At 39.9% G+C, this 19,931-nt stretch overlaps 1 protein-coding gene across 1 annotated transcript in view; it reads right to left on the reverse strand.

The window, feature by feature from the left end:
- Positions 1-19,931, reverse strand: part of DHRSX (dehydrogenase/reductase X-linked) — a 173,745-nt gene that overhangs the window by 111,329 nt on the left and 42,485 nt on the right. Inside the window, 1 exon segment of the mRNA XM_084505905.1 lies at positions 9,744-9,812. Within this exon segment, the coding sequence (XP_084362031.1) occupies positions 9,744-9,812 (69 nt within the window).

Here is a 19,931-nt window from a genome sequence, read left to right on the forward strand (position 1 = left end):
CCACAGGAAATTTCAAATTTGTGCAATTTTTAAAACAAAATCTTCAATTTAACAAAATCTTTGCAAAATTCTGTTTAAAAATTTGCTGGATAGCACGCATTTGTAAATCAACACAAAGCAATGATATGCAGCAGCTTCTTAATTCAAGAAGATTTTTAGGCTGAGATTCTAAACCAAAGATTATCTTTGATAGTACAGTAGTCTGAACATAAGAAACACAGAATGAGTTTAGATGAAAACCCTTTGATCTTTATTGACCTGACTACAACCTACCATGTTTCAAGTTAATCCCTTCTACTTGGCAGTGGCACTTTCCCTCCTTTATTTGGCAGATACTTAGGCCAAAATGTTTTCTTCTCTCTCTCTTCACCCACAATAAATATTCCCATAAAAACAAACACATCTCTCTGTCTTCATGAAAATTTGTCCCAGTTAGGACCACGGATTTTTTGCAATTCTTGACAGGGTTTCAATTGTAAAATATAATCTAGGACCAAGACTGCAAGATTTTTAGTTGGAAAGAGAATATTTCACACACCTCCAGTTCAGAAGCCACCAACTGCAATGACAGTTTTGAACAGGAGGAACTCCTTTTTTCCTTCTAATATTTTTCCTTTCCTCCCCTCCAACATACATATCTTCCTTTTCCCTGATACGCCATCAAATTCCTAAAGAGAAAGAAGTACAGACACCATCCTATTCATCCTATTTAAATAAGATCCATGTTCCAGGAAATTGCTTTTTTTTTAAAAAAAAAAAAAAAAAAAAAAAAAAAGTATGTGAGCATAAGCGAGATTGATGTAGAGTGAGAGGAAACACAGGACAAAAGGAAATCTCTCCCAGAGTCATGGAGGTCTCTCTTCTACCATAGACCCACGGACTTTCCATGCTTGGGAGGCAAAACACTGACAAAGATTATCTTTCTTCTAGGTCAAACTAAATGCTGGAAAGAGATTTATTTTGTTTCTTCAAGTCGAATCGGTTGTGAAGAGCTACTCCTTCCAAGCAGCCTGAAACCAATAGTAATGTTGGTAAGAGAAGACTGTGGCAGACTTAATATTAAAAATGGACTAAAACACAGCTGTCCTGGTTTCAGTTAGGACAGAGTTAATTTTCCTCCTAGTACCTGGTAGGGTGCTATGTTTTGGATTAGGATGAGAAGAGTGCTGATAACATGCTGATGTTTTAATTGTTGCAGAGCAGTGCTCACACCAAGCCAAGGACTTTTCAGCTTCTCACTCTGTCCTGCCAGAGGGCAGGCTGGGGATGCAGCAAGAGCTGGGAGGGGACAGACAGGTGACCCAAACTAGCCAAAGGGGTATTGCATACCATCTGACGTCATGCTCAACAATATATAGGGGTGGCTAGCTGGGAGAGAGTGGGGCCGGACTGCTCGGGGTTAGGCTGGGCATCGGTCAGCAGGTGGTGAGCAATTGCATTGTGCATCACTTGTTTCGTGCACATTATTAGTAATATTACCATTATTATTATTATTATTATTATTATTATTATTGTTATTATTTTCCTGTCTTAATAAACTGTCTTTATCTCAACTCACAGGCTTCACTTTCCTGTTTCTCTCCCCCATCCCAGAGAGGGAGGGGGGCAGGTGAGCGATTGGCTGTGTGCTGTTTAGCTACCGGCCGGGTTAAACCACAACAACAGCCAAAAATGATCACGGGGAAATTAATAAGATGCGGGTAACATTTCACAGCATATTGGTGAGAAATATGGCCTCAATTTAAGAGGAAAAATCCAAATCCAGGCATGATTATTAGACATTATTAATGATTCTCACGTTAGATGTTTTGATTAATTCAAGTGTTTATTCATCTCCTTAGGAGGATTTCTTCTTCTTACAAGTAAGATTTTATAGCACAAAGTAGCAGAAAAGACTATAAAAATGCACTGGCATTACACTTTTCCTGCAAGCCTTTAATTAGACTGAGAAGGGTTTTGAACTACATGAGCATGCTAATTTCTATTCTGAATGTGAAAATGTGGCAGAGACGTCATGCATCATGTAATCTTGAACAAATTTTATTTGAAACTTTAGTTTTAAAATTTAAGTCTTAACATAAAATATATTAGTCTATGAGCTGCATTAAAATATATATATATAATAACAGCAAGATTTTCTAGATGCATGGTCGATGTTTCCAGGCCTTTTTACACAGAATATTGCTCTCAAAATCAATGTTCCATCACTTTTCTTTCTTTATCCATAAAACAGGTACTTTATCTGCTTAGAAAGGTGTTTTTTTTACACTTCTCCAAAGTTGTTCTCAAATACCTCTTTCCTAAGACTGCATTATGGTCACATTATAGCTCTTCTTATCATTATTGGTGCCTAGGAGCTTTCTTATGGGCACTGAATGTAAACTAACAGAATTCCTTGAAGAGTTTGCACACTACGAATCTATGTAAGCTACATCATTTGTAGTCAGGAGCAATGATTCACAAGCAATGCTTTATGCCACAAAGAAAGAGGACAAACGCCAGTAGTCAGCAGACAAGGTTTCCTGTGTTTCTGGCTGCTAAAATTTCATAGAGTCACAGAGCTACAGGCACCTCTGGGTACCTCCAGTCCCAACCTCTGCTCAGAGCAGGGTCAGCTGTAGCAGGTTGCCCAGGGCTGTGTCCAGGTGGCTTTTGAAGATCTTCAAGGTTGGAGACTCTACCACGTCTCTGGGCAACCTGTGTCAGTATCCAGTAGCCCATAGAGTACAAAAATAAAATAAAATAAAATAAAATAAAATAAAATAAAATAAAATAAAATAAAATAATAAAATAAAATAAAATAAAATAAAATAAAATAAAATAAAATAAAATAAAATAAAATAAAATAAAATAAAATAAAATAAAATAAAATAAAATAGTTTTCTTATGTTTAAATGGGATTTCTTGAATGTCAGTTTGTGACAATTGCCTCATGTCCTGCCACTGGGCACCACCGAGAAGAAAAGCCCAGTTCTCTCCTCATTAGTTCCCCCACATGCTATTTAGACACAAAGAGAAGTCCCCCTGAGTTTTATCTCCTCCAGAATGATGATTCCCAGCTCTCTCAGCCTCTCCTCGTAGGAGGGGTGCTCCAGGCCCACAATCAGTCATGACCGTCCACTGGATATTCTCCTTGAACAGAGCTTGTAACTCGTTTACGAAATCAGACATCTGTTAAAAGCTGTTCTTTGCTGTTGAAAAACAGCTCCCAAAACACAAGTTATGCATGGGCACACTAGCGTTACTCCTTCAGAGGTGTGAAGGTCCCAGGGAAGAAGCCTGGGGCTCATTCTGGAGCCTTGCAGGACACCTGCAGTGATGCCTGTGCTTCCTACGCCTGAGTGCTCCTTATTTTGGGGGGTTTCTTTTCAAGTCAGAGTCCCTGTGCCTTTCAAGATGAAGCTGACTGCACTCACTGCTGCTCACAAGGCCAAAAAGCAGCCAGAAGGATGACACCAGTCTGAGGGAATGTCTTACTTCATTGTGACAGGAAGAATTTGGAGCCAACAGTGTAACACCAGCACTTCCTGCGCACCCAGGTAGACTACGGCCTGCTGTAGTTTGATTACATTCATACATTACATTTGTAGTTTGTTTACATTCAGCTCACACTTGGAAGGTTATATGTACAGCTCATAAGTGCTTCAAATATAGGCTCCGATTTTCCAGTGTTTACCTCAAGTTGCAAGTTCTCTGCTCTCCTGACAGCTGGATCCCTAGTGCAGAAGCTGATGGCATTTGCACAGAAAATACTCTACTTGTTATAAGCAAATTAACTTCTGACGTCCTACATAGAGCCCATGGAAGATAGGATTATATAAAGTAGATCTTGGAAAAAGATATATGAAAGCATTCCAGTGAGAAAACAAATTGCCTTTTCTTGGCTTTATCTTTCAGCATTCTTTGGCAGTTTTCTTGAGGACTGACAAGGTCTGGAAATAGCTCACAGAACCTGCCTGCAAATACCTCTTGTGCCTGAAAAAATAATGGCACACTATGGCAGGTGTCAAACCCAGGAGCACCTCTATCAGGCCGCTGCTTGACGTCATGACTCTAGAGGTACATAAAATAGGATCCGAATCCTGTAGAAGGGGGGAAATGGGAGTACTTTCAGGCCTTGCAGAGGCAATTTATCTTTAAAATTCCTTTTCTCTGATTTGCCTTTCAGTAAGGCAGCATAATCAGCAAAATTCTAACCTCAGAGCTCCAGTCCCATTAGTCATACAAAGCTTAGGTGATTTATAGTCAGAAAATCATTTCAAAACATCTGAAAGGATTTTGTTATTCTGCCTACAGCTACACCTGTGCACTTCTTTGTCTCTAAGTTTCAATTAGAATTAATTTAAATAAGAGAAAATCATGTTTCCTAGTGGCTGAGCCTGTTAATGAAATATGTTTCGCATTTCCAATGGAAATGGGAATTTAGCAAAGTAACAGGCAGAGCTTGTGCCTGCATTATGAATACATTTTATAATTGAAAGACTTTATCTTAATCTCATTAATAAGATCTTTACCTTGATTTTATTTTATTTTTACCGTATTTGTATTGCTCTTAATATCTGGATTGCCACCCTATTAACATGACAACTCATTTTCTAAGGTGCCTGAAGAATCACAAAAAATGGGAGATTCTCTATTGCTCCAAATATCAGTAAGCACCCAGAGGAAAATTTTAACACGTTATGTTAAAAGTCAATAGGAGAACAAAAAAGAAAGGAGCAAGCAGATAATGAATTTAACCATGCTTTTGCACTGAAGTATAATCTAAAACAAAGAGAAATGCATGGCAATGTATTTGTAAACTATTTACCTAGATGGTTTTACTTCAGGCCTCTGGAGGCACCTTTTGCAGAGCAAAAAGTTACTTACTTGACTGCACAGGGGACATACGTGGAAAGAGCACAAAGAAACTGTTAGCCTCCATATTAGTTTTATTAGCACTCTAATACTAGAGTGCATATTAGCACTCTAGCAAGGGGTGTTCTGTTCCTCATGCACATTAAGGACCCAGTCCTCACAGACCTGGGTTAAGCTTAACACATAAAATATTCTTCAAGATTTAAGTATTTTCATATGTTTTGAATATACTTGATATAACTAACCCTAGACTAGCCTATGAGAAGAAAAAAATAATCCTAGGCAAGGTACTTCATGTGACAAAACAGAAGTGCTCCACAGTCCCTTGCAGGGTCCTGCAAAGTAACACACCATCAGATAGAGGCTTCTTTACTCTTTCATATTGCCAACTTCTGTCTTTCAAGAAGTGTTCATGAGCCTGGAGTTCAGTAGTACAATTGTAACAAGGGCAGACCTTGACCTGTCAATGCTAAGTAGTGGCAGTAACACAACAGCACGAAAAAAGAAACCATGTAGATGAAAACTGTACTGAAATTGCTAGAAATAACATTAAAACATTCCTACAAGTCTTTCAGCATCAGCAGTGGTAGGAAAAGGATATGCCAAAGCAGAAACGTGGTGGAAGGGACAGAGCATCCTTGTCAGATGAACTCACAAACTCAGCACATCACCCTTTTACTAACTACTGTACCATGGAAAACAAATGTGACATGAGCAAGCATAAATCACACATGTTTATGCACACTTACAGATTGATAATACATCTCAACAACAGATATTTTCTACTTTTTTTCACCAACTGGATGATCACTTCCATAACGATGCCCTTTGCCACGTCAAAGAAACAATCCTGAGTGACATTTTTACACATTTTAATAAAACAATTTTTCCTAAACCAGCTTGCACAACCCTGGCCCATGCCACCATAAGCTCTTGGGCAAAAACAAATCTAAAATCTTGGAAATTGGGAACACTGGGCACTTGGCTTCCTCTCTCATGAAGGGAAAGCCAACAACAAACAGATATAAGTAAGAAAAATGTGACATGTACTGTTAAAATTGGTACATGACATATAAATAAGCCCCAGTGGAGTAACCACCCATGAGTTATGCTTGGTACCTATTGGCTAGATTACCCCTTCCTCTTTTGGGCAAACTCTTCGATCTCAGATCTCTGATAACAAGGAAAATCTCCTTGCTCAATACAAGGTTATATAACAAAAGGGAGCAAGAGACCTTGTCTTCTCCTTGCTGAGCAATATGTAGTGCAAACATCTCCAGAGAAAGCTTTGGGGAAAGGCCAGGCTTGTTGAATGCATGTGAATTGCAGTGTTTTTAAGGAGATATCATTCCTCCTACTGCTTGGCTCACGCTGCCTTAATGTGGCTCAGACTGTAAATGACACAATTTGGTTGCCACCATGCTAACCTCTACATTCCTCTGGCTCTGAGTGAGAAAGTCTCCTCTTCCTTTCTCACCTAGCTTCAAATGGAAGCCTCATGAATGCTGTGGATTTAGTGCTTAGCTTTATAATTGTGGTTTTATTTGAATTGCCGCAAAAAATGTTGGGTGAGATTAAACACAGGCTTCTCCTTTTGAAGAGGTCTGTGCTTAATATGACTTTTACACCCCATATTCTCACTAACTTTTATTTTTTCTGTCTTTGAGTCTAGTTGCAACTCCTGCTCCTACACTGCAGTTGTGAGTATTTCCTTGGTACTGTGCTAAGTTATATTTATGCATAAACTTTTGCTAATTGCTGAACCCATGCTGGAATGAATAAAGCTTTCATTCATGTTTATATATTAGTTTCCAACATTTGTATGTTTGTAATCATCAGGCTAAAAACAGCTTTCATTTGCAGAGATGTAAACTGAGGGTAACTGAGTCAGGAGATACTCTCTACTAGGTACATGGAAAGATTTTTTTTTCTAGTATCACTAACAGATGAGTTTATCACAGAAATGTCCAAATTCTGTAACTCCATGTAATTTGTTCAGGGCTGGTAACTGTGGTTATGGCTACATTCACAAGTAGTTTGGATCGACAAAAATGAATCTCTAGAGCTCATTTTGGGCTGGAGACCTGATACACATGTTTCTCTAGATTGCTGAAACTCTTATTTCAGAAAATGTTTAAGTTTGCACTGATGGTCTTTTACTGCTGCAGCTCATCTCCCGCCCAGGTTAGTTTGTTCCAAGAATCCAGGTCACATCCTGCAGTGCCCTTCCAGATGAGGACCAGAGCTCAGCAAGCAGGCAACATTTGTACATTGTCTGAAAAGCGCTATCCTGATCTGAACTAATGCACTAATACAGACACGCCCTATGCATACAATCAAAACTTACACAATTAGAATATCTGTGGCAATTCCTAGCCATCAACAATTTTCCCAGCCATATAATTACTACTATTAACAGTACGCATTCCCAATTTAATAAATGGAAGCAAGATAAATGCCCACATCACTTTGGCTTCCCCAAAGCTTTACGATTCATAACATAGCAATCTGTTGCCCTTGGCCTTTTGGAAACAGCATCCATGTGATAATTGATAATAATGATAATGCAGCACTTCTGGTCTGTTCTGGATATCTGATGGCTTCAACTGCTTTGTCTTAGAGGAGGCAGTTGAGAAAACCCTTGAGTCAACAGGTTTAGGGAAAGAGGAACCAAGGAGGCTTCTGGTATAGCACCATGGGAGAGCGTGGATGGTAGGAAGAGGTGATGTGACACATTGCTTAGATTTTCTGTGTTTTTAGCATTGCCACCTTGTAGAGGAACTGCCACAACTGCCTCCTTCTCCAGGGCTTTTCCATTTTTGTTGCACTGGCTCTAGTTTCAATACCTCCAGTATGGGAAACCAGGCTTCCTGCTTCTCTCTATTCAAAAATGTTACCAGCCCCCTCTTCATGTCTTGCCCTGTTGCTGCTGCAAAAAAGCATAACCTATGTGCATAGCTGTGTTATTATCCACCGTTCTCTTCTGAAGCTGTTAACACATTACTGCTCATTGGCTACCTCATAGGAACCATTTATGTACATCCTTTGAATCTCACTTGTCCCTGAAGTGAGTGCAAATTATGTCAAGTAAAACTACTTACCTTTAGATAGCAGACAGAGCCCCAGGCAGACAGTGGGCCAAGAAGCAGAAGGATGGCATCACCTTGAAAACACTGTAATTACACACATTCAACAAGCCTGACCTTTTCCCAGAGCTGTCTCTGGTGACGTTTGTGCAGCACATTGTTCAGGGAGGCAATAAGGAGAGGACAGGGTCTCTTGCCCTGTTTTACTATATAACCCATGTGCTGTATACTGAAAGTGCTCAAAAACAAGAAACGGTCAAGGTAACCGATCATGTTTTAATGCAGTGACTAAACAGAAGTTGAACTGTTGCCTTTGAAAAGGTGGTGTGTTTTCAGTCTAGTCATGCACAATACCTGCACACATATTTCAACGATGTGCAAATTCATTGAACAGCAAGAGCACAGGACTGCTTCTAGACTTGAAACCTTTGATTCCTTCCCGGACTTGAGTCCTTTGTATGGTATAATGCACTTACAAATATAAATATCACCCAATCAGAGACACATTCTGCAAAGGTTATACCCTTCTAGTTTGTTTTTAGGCTAAATCTATCAGGTCCTGAAACTACTTAAGCCTCAGTCATCATAATTATGGTGAGGAACAACTTCAGTCAACGTTATATGTAATTTATTTTTCCTCCAACTGCCAGCTATATCTTGACAAAGTTTCTAACTGAAGTTTAAAGCTTGCTTTGTTCAGAACAATCAGGTAAGCCTATGATGCTGGAAAGGTCTGCTGTCACAGATATGTGAGAAAGCAAGGTAGAACCTGGTTTACTTGACTTCATGTGGGTCATGTGATGTAATTAATTCCAAATGTTTTTGGTTTCTGTAGAGAAACTTCCAGCAAAAGATTTAAATGATGTAATAATTACCTTTTTCCTCTCATGAGCCCTCTGACTATGCCTTAATTTATGATGCTTTTAACTAGCATACATGTATCCTGAGGCTATGATGGGTGCACATTTATTTAAGTCAAAAGATAAATCTTAATGAAAGGGTTTTTTTGCACAATAATTAACTTATTTTGATCATCATAACAGTAATTATTAGAGACACAAAAACAGAATCAGATCTCAGAAGAAGCCATGAAGATCCTAAATAGGGTGGAGTACCAACACTGCCCTATTATTTTGCCAAAAATGATACATCAAAGTGGCAGCAGTGAATCATCACACACTACTAGGAACTACACCCAAGGAATCCAAGAGATGAAAATATTAAATGCACTAACCTCCATCATAAATCGTAAGTTATAATCACACAGCAGATATTTGTAATATGCCTTTTCTCAGATATGAACCTCTGCTCTCCTTATGCCTCTCTCAATACAATCTCTCATAAGATTAAAATACAACAAACCCGAAAGAACCACAAAAGCACAAGATTTTTGGCTTTATATGAAAGGTCCATCTATTAAATATATATATATATTGATGGATTAAAAGTCTTAGCTATGCATCAAATAGTACATCTGGGCAGCCCAGTTCTTTTAGGAGCATCTTCAAAAAATCACCCTTTTTATGGGATCATACACACCATGAGAAGAAAGGCCAGCAATGAAAAAGAACGCGCCCACTCTTAACCTGCTGTCATTCTGTCCTTAGTAAAAATAACTACTGTTCTGATTTTCTGCACAGTCATTAAACCATTGTGCACATGCAACAATATCTTAATCCTGTGTCAGATTGAAGATTTAATTTCTCAAAACTAGAAAACTTTAATGATACACAAGGTGACTTCATATAAGAGAAGCTTCAGCAACAATACAGGAATAAAGAAAAGGATGTAGTATTTTACCTTTTCCAGTCAAAGTTTCTTCTTTTATTTTCCTCACCGCTTCTTGGCCCTCACTCTCGATGTTTCCAGCTGTCACAATACAGAAACACAAAATTGGTGGTGCAAACAACTTAAGGACAGTGAATATATGCCTGCTATCATTACAGGTTAACCACAGTGTAAAACCAGTTATGAGTTTTAAGTGAAAATGTGTGATTCATTGTTGTTAGAGCAGCAGAGGTCTTTAAAGAGCTCTGTACAAATGCCCTGCTGTTCACATGAGTTCTGTTTGTTCATCTCATTTATTCATGCAAGCTATGACCACCTGCTGGGTGGAACAGCTGAATGTAGATGCAAATCTGTGAGCCACGTGAATTATATCACATCCAGTCTCTAAAAAAGCTTTACTGTAGGTGAGAGTGGACCACCCTCTGCTCTTTCCAAAATGAAGAACTTCACAGCTGGAGAAAAGGCCCTGCTAACCTGTTCTGAATGCTCAGGAAAAGTTTTACCAGTACTAACGGAATATATGATTAAGCATCAAATAAATGCCTTTTGTGCCATTCAGCTGATGTGGACAGTTAATAGTTATCTGACATCTGTTTTGCAATTTTGCTGTGTGTCTGTATTTGAGCAGTTAAAAAATAATAATAATTAAAAAAAATGATTTGCAACACTGATATCTGATGGTAGTATATATCTTTGTCTTGATGATAGGCAAGAAGACTTGACATTTACATAAATGTAGCCAAAATAAAGACATTTGACATTTCAGATACTTAAGATAAAATAATTCTCATAGAAAACCTAGGGTCATACTGGCCTATAACTGTTCTTTATAAAGTACATTAACTCTGGAATTATACTGCTCAGACTAACCAAGAAAGGATAAGAATTAGAAACCAACCAAACAAGCAAACTAACAAAAACAACAAAGCAGACATTTGTGTTTTTTGTTTGTTTGTTTGTTTGTTTTGCTTAAAGACATCCAAGTCTTTAAAGAACAGAAATGTTCAGCTTGATGCTAATTTCCAGATACAGATGCACTGTCAACAAAAAACCCTCCAGTGAAACTGCCACATCCAGGGAAATCTGGGCACAAGGGTGATAGGCAAAGGATTGTTTTTCCTCACTGTTTCACCCAAAGTGATTTAGTAGAGTAAGATTTCAAGCTCAGTGTGTTGTAACACCAGATAAGAGTGTTGTTTTGGGAAACAAAAATAGTTTGGTGCCAACTCTGTGAAGGTCTGATGCGATTCCTCTTTCATTCAGCACTCCTCATGCAGAGAACAAACTTATTAAGCCTCCAGTGTCTTTACCTCTCAGTATGATCAGTTGATTTTTTCTTTTAAGAGAACTTGTGTTCACAACAGATTTTAATTTGTGTTATTTTGCTGTTATATAAATGGTAATTAATTAAAGCTCAGTGCCCTCCAAATGAGCTCATGATATTCATATTTGCATGTTTTTCATTCTAGACCACTGCGATAAAATAATTATTTTGCTAAGCAGTCATTTCAAATGTCTGTTTCCAGCCCAATTCAACAGAGAGTTTGAAAACTAGATTCTGAAGCTTGAGTACTGTAAAATTGAAACAACCTTGGCGAAAGCTGCTACTGCAATAGAGGCTTTTGAAATACTTCTTTCAAAGAAAATCCTGTAAGAAAGAATTAGGAGACTGAACAAATTATCAAAATCCTAACAAAAAGTTCAAAGACAAGTATCACAAAGATACCATAGGACTGTGAGAGTGATCTACACCTCTGATTTTGCTTAAGGGGATCAGCATCCCCTTGCTGAGGATGAGTGGAAGAAGAAAGGGACAGGTTTCACTGCTTCTCTTCAAGTATATCCTTGTGGAATCCTCGAAGCAAAGTAAACGGTAGGCATGAAAAAGAGCAGCCTCCTTTTAAGTTCTACATTAATTATTTTAAGTTCAAAAAATACTTTTTAAGTCAACAAGCTACCACAATTGCCTTTAGGTTGGTAAAAATCAAACAAAATCTGTGTATCTTTTTGATGTAAATGATTCACTAAAGGGCACAACTTCCAACCACACTAAACAGGAGTAGAGTGCTCTAAACTAAGCTGGGTGGTGTTTTATTAAATGAAGGTCAAATTTTTACCAACATCAGGTATTTTAGATTCTCAGTACTGTATTTGTAACAACTGTGTAGAAAAACTTTGTGATATACAGGAGAATCATCTTTGCTTGACTTTTTGCAGATGATTCACCATATTTTTTGTATGCTCAGTGTGCCATTTTTATCCAAACCAGAATGCATCCATTTTAAGCTCAATAGCATCTGTAGCGTAAGTTCTGCCTACCCTTCAAGGATTCAAGTGGTGAGGAGGATGAGAAGGTGAAGATAGATCATGGTTTTATGCAGTGAGGGAATCTGAACAAAAGCTTTAAGAAGAAGGGATTCAATGTCTTGAGAGCTTAGATTGTGGAAGTACCTAAAACTGTAATAATTATGCTTTTCTTGCAAATTTAAAGTGTCTATTGGGAGCTCAAAATGCATACAGCTGTCTCAAGAATTGTTTATGCAAGATGTTCAGTGCCCTGTCTGATGCTTTCCTTCTCTGTCCCCATAGAATAGTCAATAATTCAGGTGAGACTGATTCAATAATAACACTGACTACAACCAACTTTGAAAACAAAACTAATAAAATAAAAATAAATTCCAGTCTGAATGGACGCATCTGTATAAAAAGAGATATATTAAAAAAAAAAAAAAAAAGATATATTAATAGCATTAAAAATTCTAGTTCTTAGCAAAATACCGAAGCTCATATTGAAGAAAGAGGAGAGGAGAGGAGAGGAGAGGAGAGGAGAGGAGAGGAGAGGAGAGGAGAGGAGAGGAGAGGAGAGGAGAGGAGAGGAGAGGAGAGGAGAGGAGAGGAGAGGAGAGGAGAGGAGAGGAGAGGAGAGGAGAGGAGAGGAGAGGAGAGGAGAGGAGAGGAGAGGAGAGGAGAGGAGAGGAGAGGAGAGGAGAGGAGAGGAGAGGAGAGGAGAGGAGAGGAGAGGAGAGGAGAGGAGAGGGGAAAGGAAAGGAAAGGAAAGGAAAGGAAAGGAAAGGAAAGGAAAGGAAAGGAAAGGAAAGGAAAGGAAAGGAAAGGAAAGGAAAGGAAAGGAAAGGAAAGGAAAGGAAAGGAAAGGAAAGGAAAGGAAAGGAAAGGAAAGGAAAGGAAAGGAAAGGAAAGGAAAGGAAAGGAAAGGAAAGGAAAGGAAAGGAAAGGAAAGGAAAGGAAAGGAAAGGAAAGAAGATAAATTCAAATACAACTTTTAGTCCAAAAAATGACTCTCCTCTTCAACATTTTTCTACACAAATGTCACAAGTCAAAGCACATTGAACTAAAGACACCACAGAAGTACACAAAAAAATCTTATCACCAGTAGGAGGCTTTGAATCTTACCCTAAAGGTCAGACTCTGTCATCTTAATCAGTTTAAGTAGATTCTAACTCTGGAAGTTGTTTCGGGGATTTCAATAGAACTGTCACAGAGTATTGCTCAGCCTGAATAAGGATGGCAAAAATACAGCCCCCAGAAGCCTGGCATGGATGAATGAATTTGTACATTACAGAAACACTTACACTGTTGCTAGTTAAGGGGTACTAATATATTTACGTGCTCTTTATAAAATATTATTAATTCCTTAGAAGGTGAAAATCTCTCCAAAATAATAATTGCTAATCACCAATAACTCATAACTAATGTACAAAATTGATTCTGACAAAAAGCAAGGCTTTTTGCATAATTTTTTTTAATAGAAATGGGAATTTACCATCTTGACCTCTAAAGGGAGTGCACTGCAAGGCATTAGAAAGACATTTAGAATAATCTGTGAACAACAATACAGCCTGTGAAGCTTAAGATTGCCTGGAAAGAATAAAAGCACAAATTTTATAAGCCAGAATTAGCAAAGGGAGAATTTCATGACTTTCAACAAATGAACACAAAGCCAAAGCACAAATAAAAAGCTCCTGAAATGGACACTGAGCAAATCCAAAATACTCAGGACATGGCAGATCAGAGAAACATCCAACCCCTCCAGCCTGGAGGCTGAGGGCCACCCTTTGCCACAGCGTGGCTCTCAGTTGGCAGCAACCCCCTTTTCTTATTTAGCCATAATTATATAGCAGTTAATCTCTAAAACTAAATAGCTTTTCAGGGTTAGCAGCCTGCCCTGTGGCCCTCCCCACTGCCCCACTTTGGCTATGGTGTTTTGGAAAGGGGAGGGGAGCCAATGCTCAGCTCTCAGGTAGGAGGGTAGCAGGAAAGTTGACTTGCAGATGTGGTACATGTAATGCAAAGATATTCACCAATCACTTCAAGTAATCCAAGTTTAGAAGTGGTGTCTACAAACTCTAATGCATATGCTCATTGCCAGGAGAAGCTTGGTAGTATGGTAATAAAGTTGGTATACCATACGATTAAGAAGTTACACATGGTGATGGTTAGGTGTCTTTGTGCAACAGAACACACGAGAGGTTCCAAATGTGAATTTGAATTAAGGAGTCTCCTCAGAGTAGCATAATCCTAATATGCTACTATAATATGACTGAAGGGAACTGATCCAAGTGGAGCACAGGCCAGAAGACTGGGCTTGCAAGAGCACCCAAAGTTGCTAGAAAAAAAAAAAAAAAAGAAAAAAATCATACCAGCTAGTGGTATAGATTATGATTTTGTGAGTGTGCATGGCGTTGCATAACAGTGCCTCAGAGAGACAAAAGACTGCCCCCCAGAAGCTCTAACAATGAGAAATCTGTAAAGTCTTGTATGAAAAAATGTCTTGTTTAGGAAAAAAGAATATAGGTCTCTCACCCATGAAATTTCCAAGTCATTAATTTGTTGTTCAACAAAGCCAGGTATAAGGATATGTCCTGGTACAAAAAGGCATTGAGAAAGTGACACACAGCTTCCTTATGTCTAGACGTACCACATGGCCTTTGTCATCCAGTTCATTGTACTGCACTCACAATTTAATACATGCCTTTTTGACATGAAAGGCAAAAATATCACTGAGAGCTTGCTTTTGAGAAAAGAAGCAAAACTGAGTAAGGAGGAGGAGGTCAGTTTCCAAACAGAAAACAAATCATCATTCTTGCCCTAAGTTTCAGCAACCCCAACTGTTCCAAGAGAAGATGTGAGAATGCCCCTGTTTATCAAACCAAAGATACAACCAGAAAAGTGCTGTTTCCAACAACAACCTGTAGCAGGTGCTGAAAAAAGTGTCAGTGTCAGCATTAAAACTAGAGTGAAGTTTTCTGATACACCATTCCAGAAGCAAGTAGTTTAAGAGGTTTCCTGAATCAGAGGTTACTCCTAGCTTCTCTGTGAACCTACCCTCCACTTCTTCATCTCATCACATTTTCAATTCATTCAAGCACTTGGCCTCCAAAGAGTTCTGGGACAACAAAGTCTGTGATTTAATGACACAGTTAATTGGATTAGAAAGGTCATACTTCAGTTGTTCCTCTTTTTAAATTGTTGGATGTTCGCTACTCTGTGTATAATAGAGAGAAAATAACCACTTCTTATTCACTTTCTCTGTAACACTCATAATTATATAAGCCTTTATGATATCACACATCAGTCATCTGTTTGCAAGCGGAAGAACCTTTGTTTATTAGCCCCACCTTGCACAAAGCTATCCCATATTCCTCATCATCCTTCTCTGCTTTTTTCCAGTTCTACCAGGCTCCTTTTGAGTATTTACAACAAGCTCAAACAATAATTTCTACAAAGGAAGAGGACACTTCACATCTTGTTTTTGTTTTCTTTCCTGCTAAGTAATAAGATTTTATTTGCCTTTTTGACAGGCATTAAATATTGAAGATGCTTTACAGAGAACTTTCAACATTAAATCACAAATTATTTTCTTATTATTGTTATTTTTGGAGTGGTAGTAGTTAATTTGGATCCTATTCTTGTAAATATACAGCTGCGGTTGGCTTTCCTCATATGCAGTATTTGGATTTACTGAGTCTCAGTATTTACCCATGCTGTCATCACCCAGTCATTTAATAATATGAGATTCTTCATTGTTCTTCATGGTAGTTAGCATTTCACAAGCTCAGAGCATGGCTGAGGCAGAAAGGCACCTCTGGATACCCTCCAGTCCCACCCTCTGCTCAGAGCAGGGTCAGCTACAGCAGGTTGCTCAGGGCTGTGTCCCCTGTTTGACCACCCTCAAGGAAAAAAAAAATATATATGTATTTTCTTATGCTTAAATTGAATTTTCTGTACTTCATTTTGTCTGCATTGCATCTTGTCCTGGTCCTGTCACTGGGCTCTGATGGGAAGTGCATGGTTTCATCTTCTCTGCTACCCCTGTCAGCTATTTATACTTATATTTAAGGTTCCCCTAAGCCTTTCCCTCTCCAGGCTGAACAGTCCCAGCTTTCTCAGCCTCTCCTGGTGTGTCAGATGTTCAAATCCCTTAATAATGAGTAAACACATTTGCACAAAATGTATTATCTCACTGTTTAGCTTTTTTCTGTACTTTTTATAAATGTACTGAACACACATCTACAGGATCAGGAGTCCCTTTGCTTCATCCCAAAGTTGAATCATAAGCCTTGACAAAAGATTTTGAAAATCAAAATTAAATGAATTCAAATGGCTGTTTAAATTACCATGATAAGAAAAACTGCAGTGACTCTTTCAAAGTTTATCATCACAAATTTAATTTTGTGTCTGTTGTAATACCTGTGATTTTTTCCATATTCACTGGACTATCCACAATGTTCTTTCTAAAAATGCCTACCAAGCACATTTGCTCACCTTACGCTTCTACTACATTAAGGGTGTGTTAAGGTTCAATGCAAAAGATAGTAGTCCCAAAATACTTTTATTCTATCAAGAAACTTTGTTTTTAATCACAGTGGCTTATTTCTTTTCTGATGGGTGGTATTTTATTTCTACACAGTTCATAATAATCACCATACTATTCATAAACACTGTATCTTTTTAGCTGCATACTTTCTAGTTTTACAATTAAATAACAAAAACAACCAACCAAACAAAAAAACAATAACAAAAAAAACACCCTATATTTTACTAAGTATTATAGGAAATCTAGAACTAACAAATTCCAGTTCTTTCTTTTACTTCCTCAGCATAATTAATTTTTGAGGACTGATCAGAACTTGAAGTCTAATTTATTATAAAAATTCACATGCAGTAAGATATGACACAGTCTTCAAATGGGCATTTCAGCTTGGCTAATTTGCTTTAAGATTATTTTGAAACGTATGAACGCAAACAATGTAGTGGGTTTACGTGGCAAGGTTTTGGTAGCAGGGGGCCATAGGGGTGGTTTCTGTGAGAACGATCTAGAAGCTGCCCCATGTTTGGGAAGGGCCCCATTGTTTTCCAGAGCTGAGCCAATAAGCGATGTTGTTTTGCGCCTCTGTGAGAGCATATTTAAGACAGGGAAAAAAACGCTGCGCCAGACAGCAGCTGGGAGAGTAGAGGAGTGAGAAAACAGCCTTGCAGGTGCCAAGGTCGGTGCAGAAGGAGGGAGAGAGGTGCTCCAGGTGCCGGAGCAGAAGTCCCCTGCAGCCTGTGGTGAGGACCATGGTGAAGCAGGATGTCCCCCTGCAGCCCATGGAGTACCACGGTGGAGCAGGATTCCACGCTGCAGCCCATGGAGGAGACCACGGTGGAGCAGGTGGCCCTGAACCAACGGAGGCTGCCGCCTGTGGAAGACCCCTGCTGGAGCAGATTCCGGGCCGGACCTGTAGCCCGTGGAGAGGAGACCACGCAGGAGCAGGTGACCCGGCAGGAGCTGCTGCCCATAGGGGAGCCAGGTTGGAGCAGTTTTCTCCTGAGGGATGGACCCCATGGTACGGCCCCATATCTGGAGCAGTTCTGGAAGAGCTGCTGCCTGTGGGAAGCCCACGCTGGATCAGTTCATCAAGGACTGCATCCCGTGGGAGGGACCCCACAGCACAGGGGATGAGAGTGACCGAGAAGGAGCGGCAGAGAAGAAGTGCTGTAGACTGACCATAACCCCCATTCCCCCGTGCCGCTCGGGGGGAGGAGGTGGAAGAGGGCGGATGGGGGGGGAAGGTGCTTTTGGTTTCTTTCCTTTGTTTCTCACTTCTCTAGCTTGTTAGTAATGAGCAATAAATCTTACTATCTACTTAATGCTGAGTCTGTTTTGCCCGTTACAATAATTATTGCTTGATTTTCTCGTCCTTATCTCAACCCTTGAGCCCTTTTCACATATTTTCTCCCCATTCCTCTTTGAGGAGGGGGAGTGAGAGAGCGGCTGTGGTGGAGCTCGGCTGCCCACTCGAGCGGAACCACAACACTGAAATAACCTGAAGTCATGAATTTTAAAAACAAAGTTCCAACAGTATAAAATAAACCAAGATTAAGAGCAATGCAGCTCCAGCACTGAAGGTTAGTAGATAAAATACTGAAGCAGACACGAGAAGTATTTCATTTTGCTCAGAGTGCTGGGACTGTTTGAAAACCCCTTGACTGGGAGTTACTAACTCTGCGTAGTTTTCTTTTATACAGACACCAGAACTGTTATATCTAGGTTCTCAGTCTGTTTTACAAACTGACCTTGGTTTTAATTTCTCCAAACTCTAACATAAAATATACTGCTGTTTGATAGTGTGGTGAGATGCTCCTTTCCTTAGGTATAGCATGTGACAACAGGACAAAAGAGTGCTCATGCAACTTGCTTCCAGTACCAACTTACACTGATAAATCTGTCCTTAAAGATATCAATGTACTGTTCACAAGCAATTCACAGCTGTGTTGACCCACTCAGTCGCTCAAGAACAGTCTAGACAACGTCCTCAGGGATATCGACAGACTGTTCACCCAACAGTAGACACATAGCAAACAGTGCAGCTGTTCACAGAGCAGCAGCCTTATGGAAACACACCTGAGACACTCGTATTAGCAGGTCAGTCAGACAACTGAAAGTCACAGCCCTGTAAAAGCAGCTCCCCAACTCGAGCTCAGGGTAGCTCCTGATGGCTGGCCTGGGGTGCTGCCTGGTGAAGGAGACATCCAGCATTGTAACAGAGAACATGTGAGGTCGACAGCTTCCCTGACTGTTGCTTATCAGCCCTAAGACTAATCTTTTATAGTACTGGTATATTATACTATATTATGCTATACTATATTATGTGAGTACACACCTCGAGTACTGTGTTCAGTTTTGGGCCCCTTGCTACAAGAAGGACATGGAGGTGCTCGAGCAAGTCCAGAGAAGGGTGACCAAGCTGGTGAGGGGTCTGGAGAACAAGTCTTATGAAGAGCGGCTGAGGGAGCTGGGCTTGTTCAGCCTGGAGAAGAGGAGGCTCAGGGGCGACTTTATCGCTCTCTACAGGTACCTTAAAGGAGGCCGTAGCGAGGTGGGGGTTGGTCTGTTCTCCCACATGCCTGGTGACAGGACAAGGGGGAATGGGCTAAAGTTGCGCCAGGGGAGTTTTAGGTTGGATGTTAGGAAGAACTTCTTTATCAAAAGGGTTGTTAGTCATTGGAACGTGCTGCCCAGGGAAGTGGTGGAGTCTCCATCCCTGGAGGTCTTTAAAAGATGTTTAGATGTTTAGCTTAGTGATATGGTTTAGTGGAGGACTTGTTAGCGTTAGGTAGAGGTTGGACTCGATGATCTTGAGGTCTCTTCCAACCTAGAAATTCTGTGATTCTGTGATATGTATGTACATATATATACACATGTATAATAGCTGAAATATATGGTATATTTCAGCTTTGGTGAGGCTGCACCTCAAGTATTGTGTTCAGCTTTGGGCCCCTCAATACAAGAAGGACATCGAGGCCCTGGAGCGTGTCCAGAGCAGGGCTATGAAGCTGTTGAAGGGCCTGGAACACAAGTCCTGTGAGGAGTGGCTGAAGGAGCTGGGGTTGTTTAGTCTGGGGAAAAGAAGGCTCAGGGGAGACCTCATTGCTCTCTGCAACTGCCTGAAAGGAAGGTGTGGGGGGTTGGCAGTTGGCCTCTTCTCACAGATAACTAGTCATAGGACTAGAGGGAATGGCCTCAAGTTGCACCAGCAGAGGTTTAGGTTGGAAATTAGGAGTGATTTCTTCTCAGAAAGGCATTGGAATGGGTTGCCCAGGGAAGTGGTGGAGTCACCATCCCTGGGGTTGTTTAAGGTAAGGTTGGACGTGGTGCTTAGGGACATGGTTTAGTGGGTGACATTGGTGGTAGGGTGA

Source organism: Aythya ferina (genome assembly GCF_964211825.1).
Source record: "Aythya ferina genome assembly, chromosome: 1".
Taxonomy (NCBI): domain Eukaryota; kingdom Metazoa; phylum Chordata; class Aves; order Anseriformes; family Anatidae; genus Aythya; species Aythya ferina.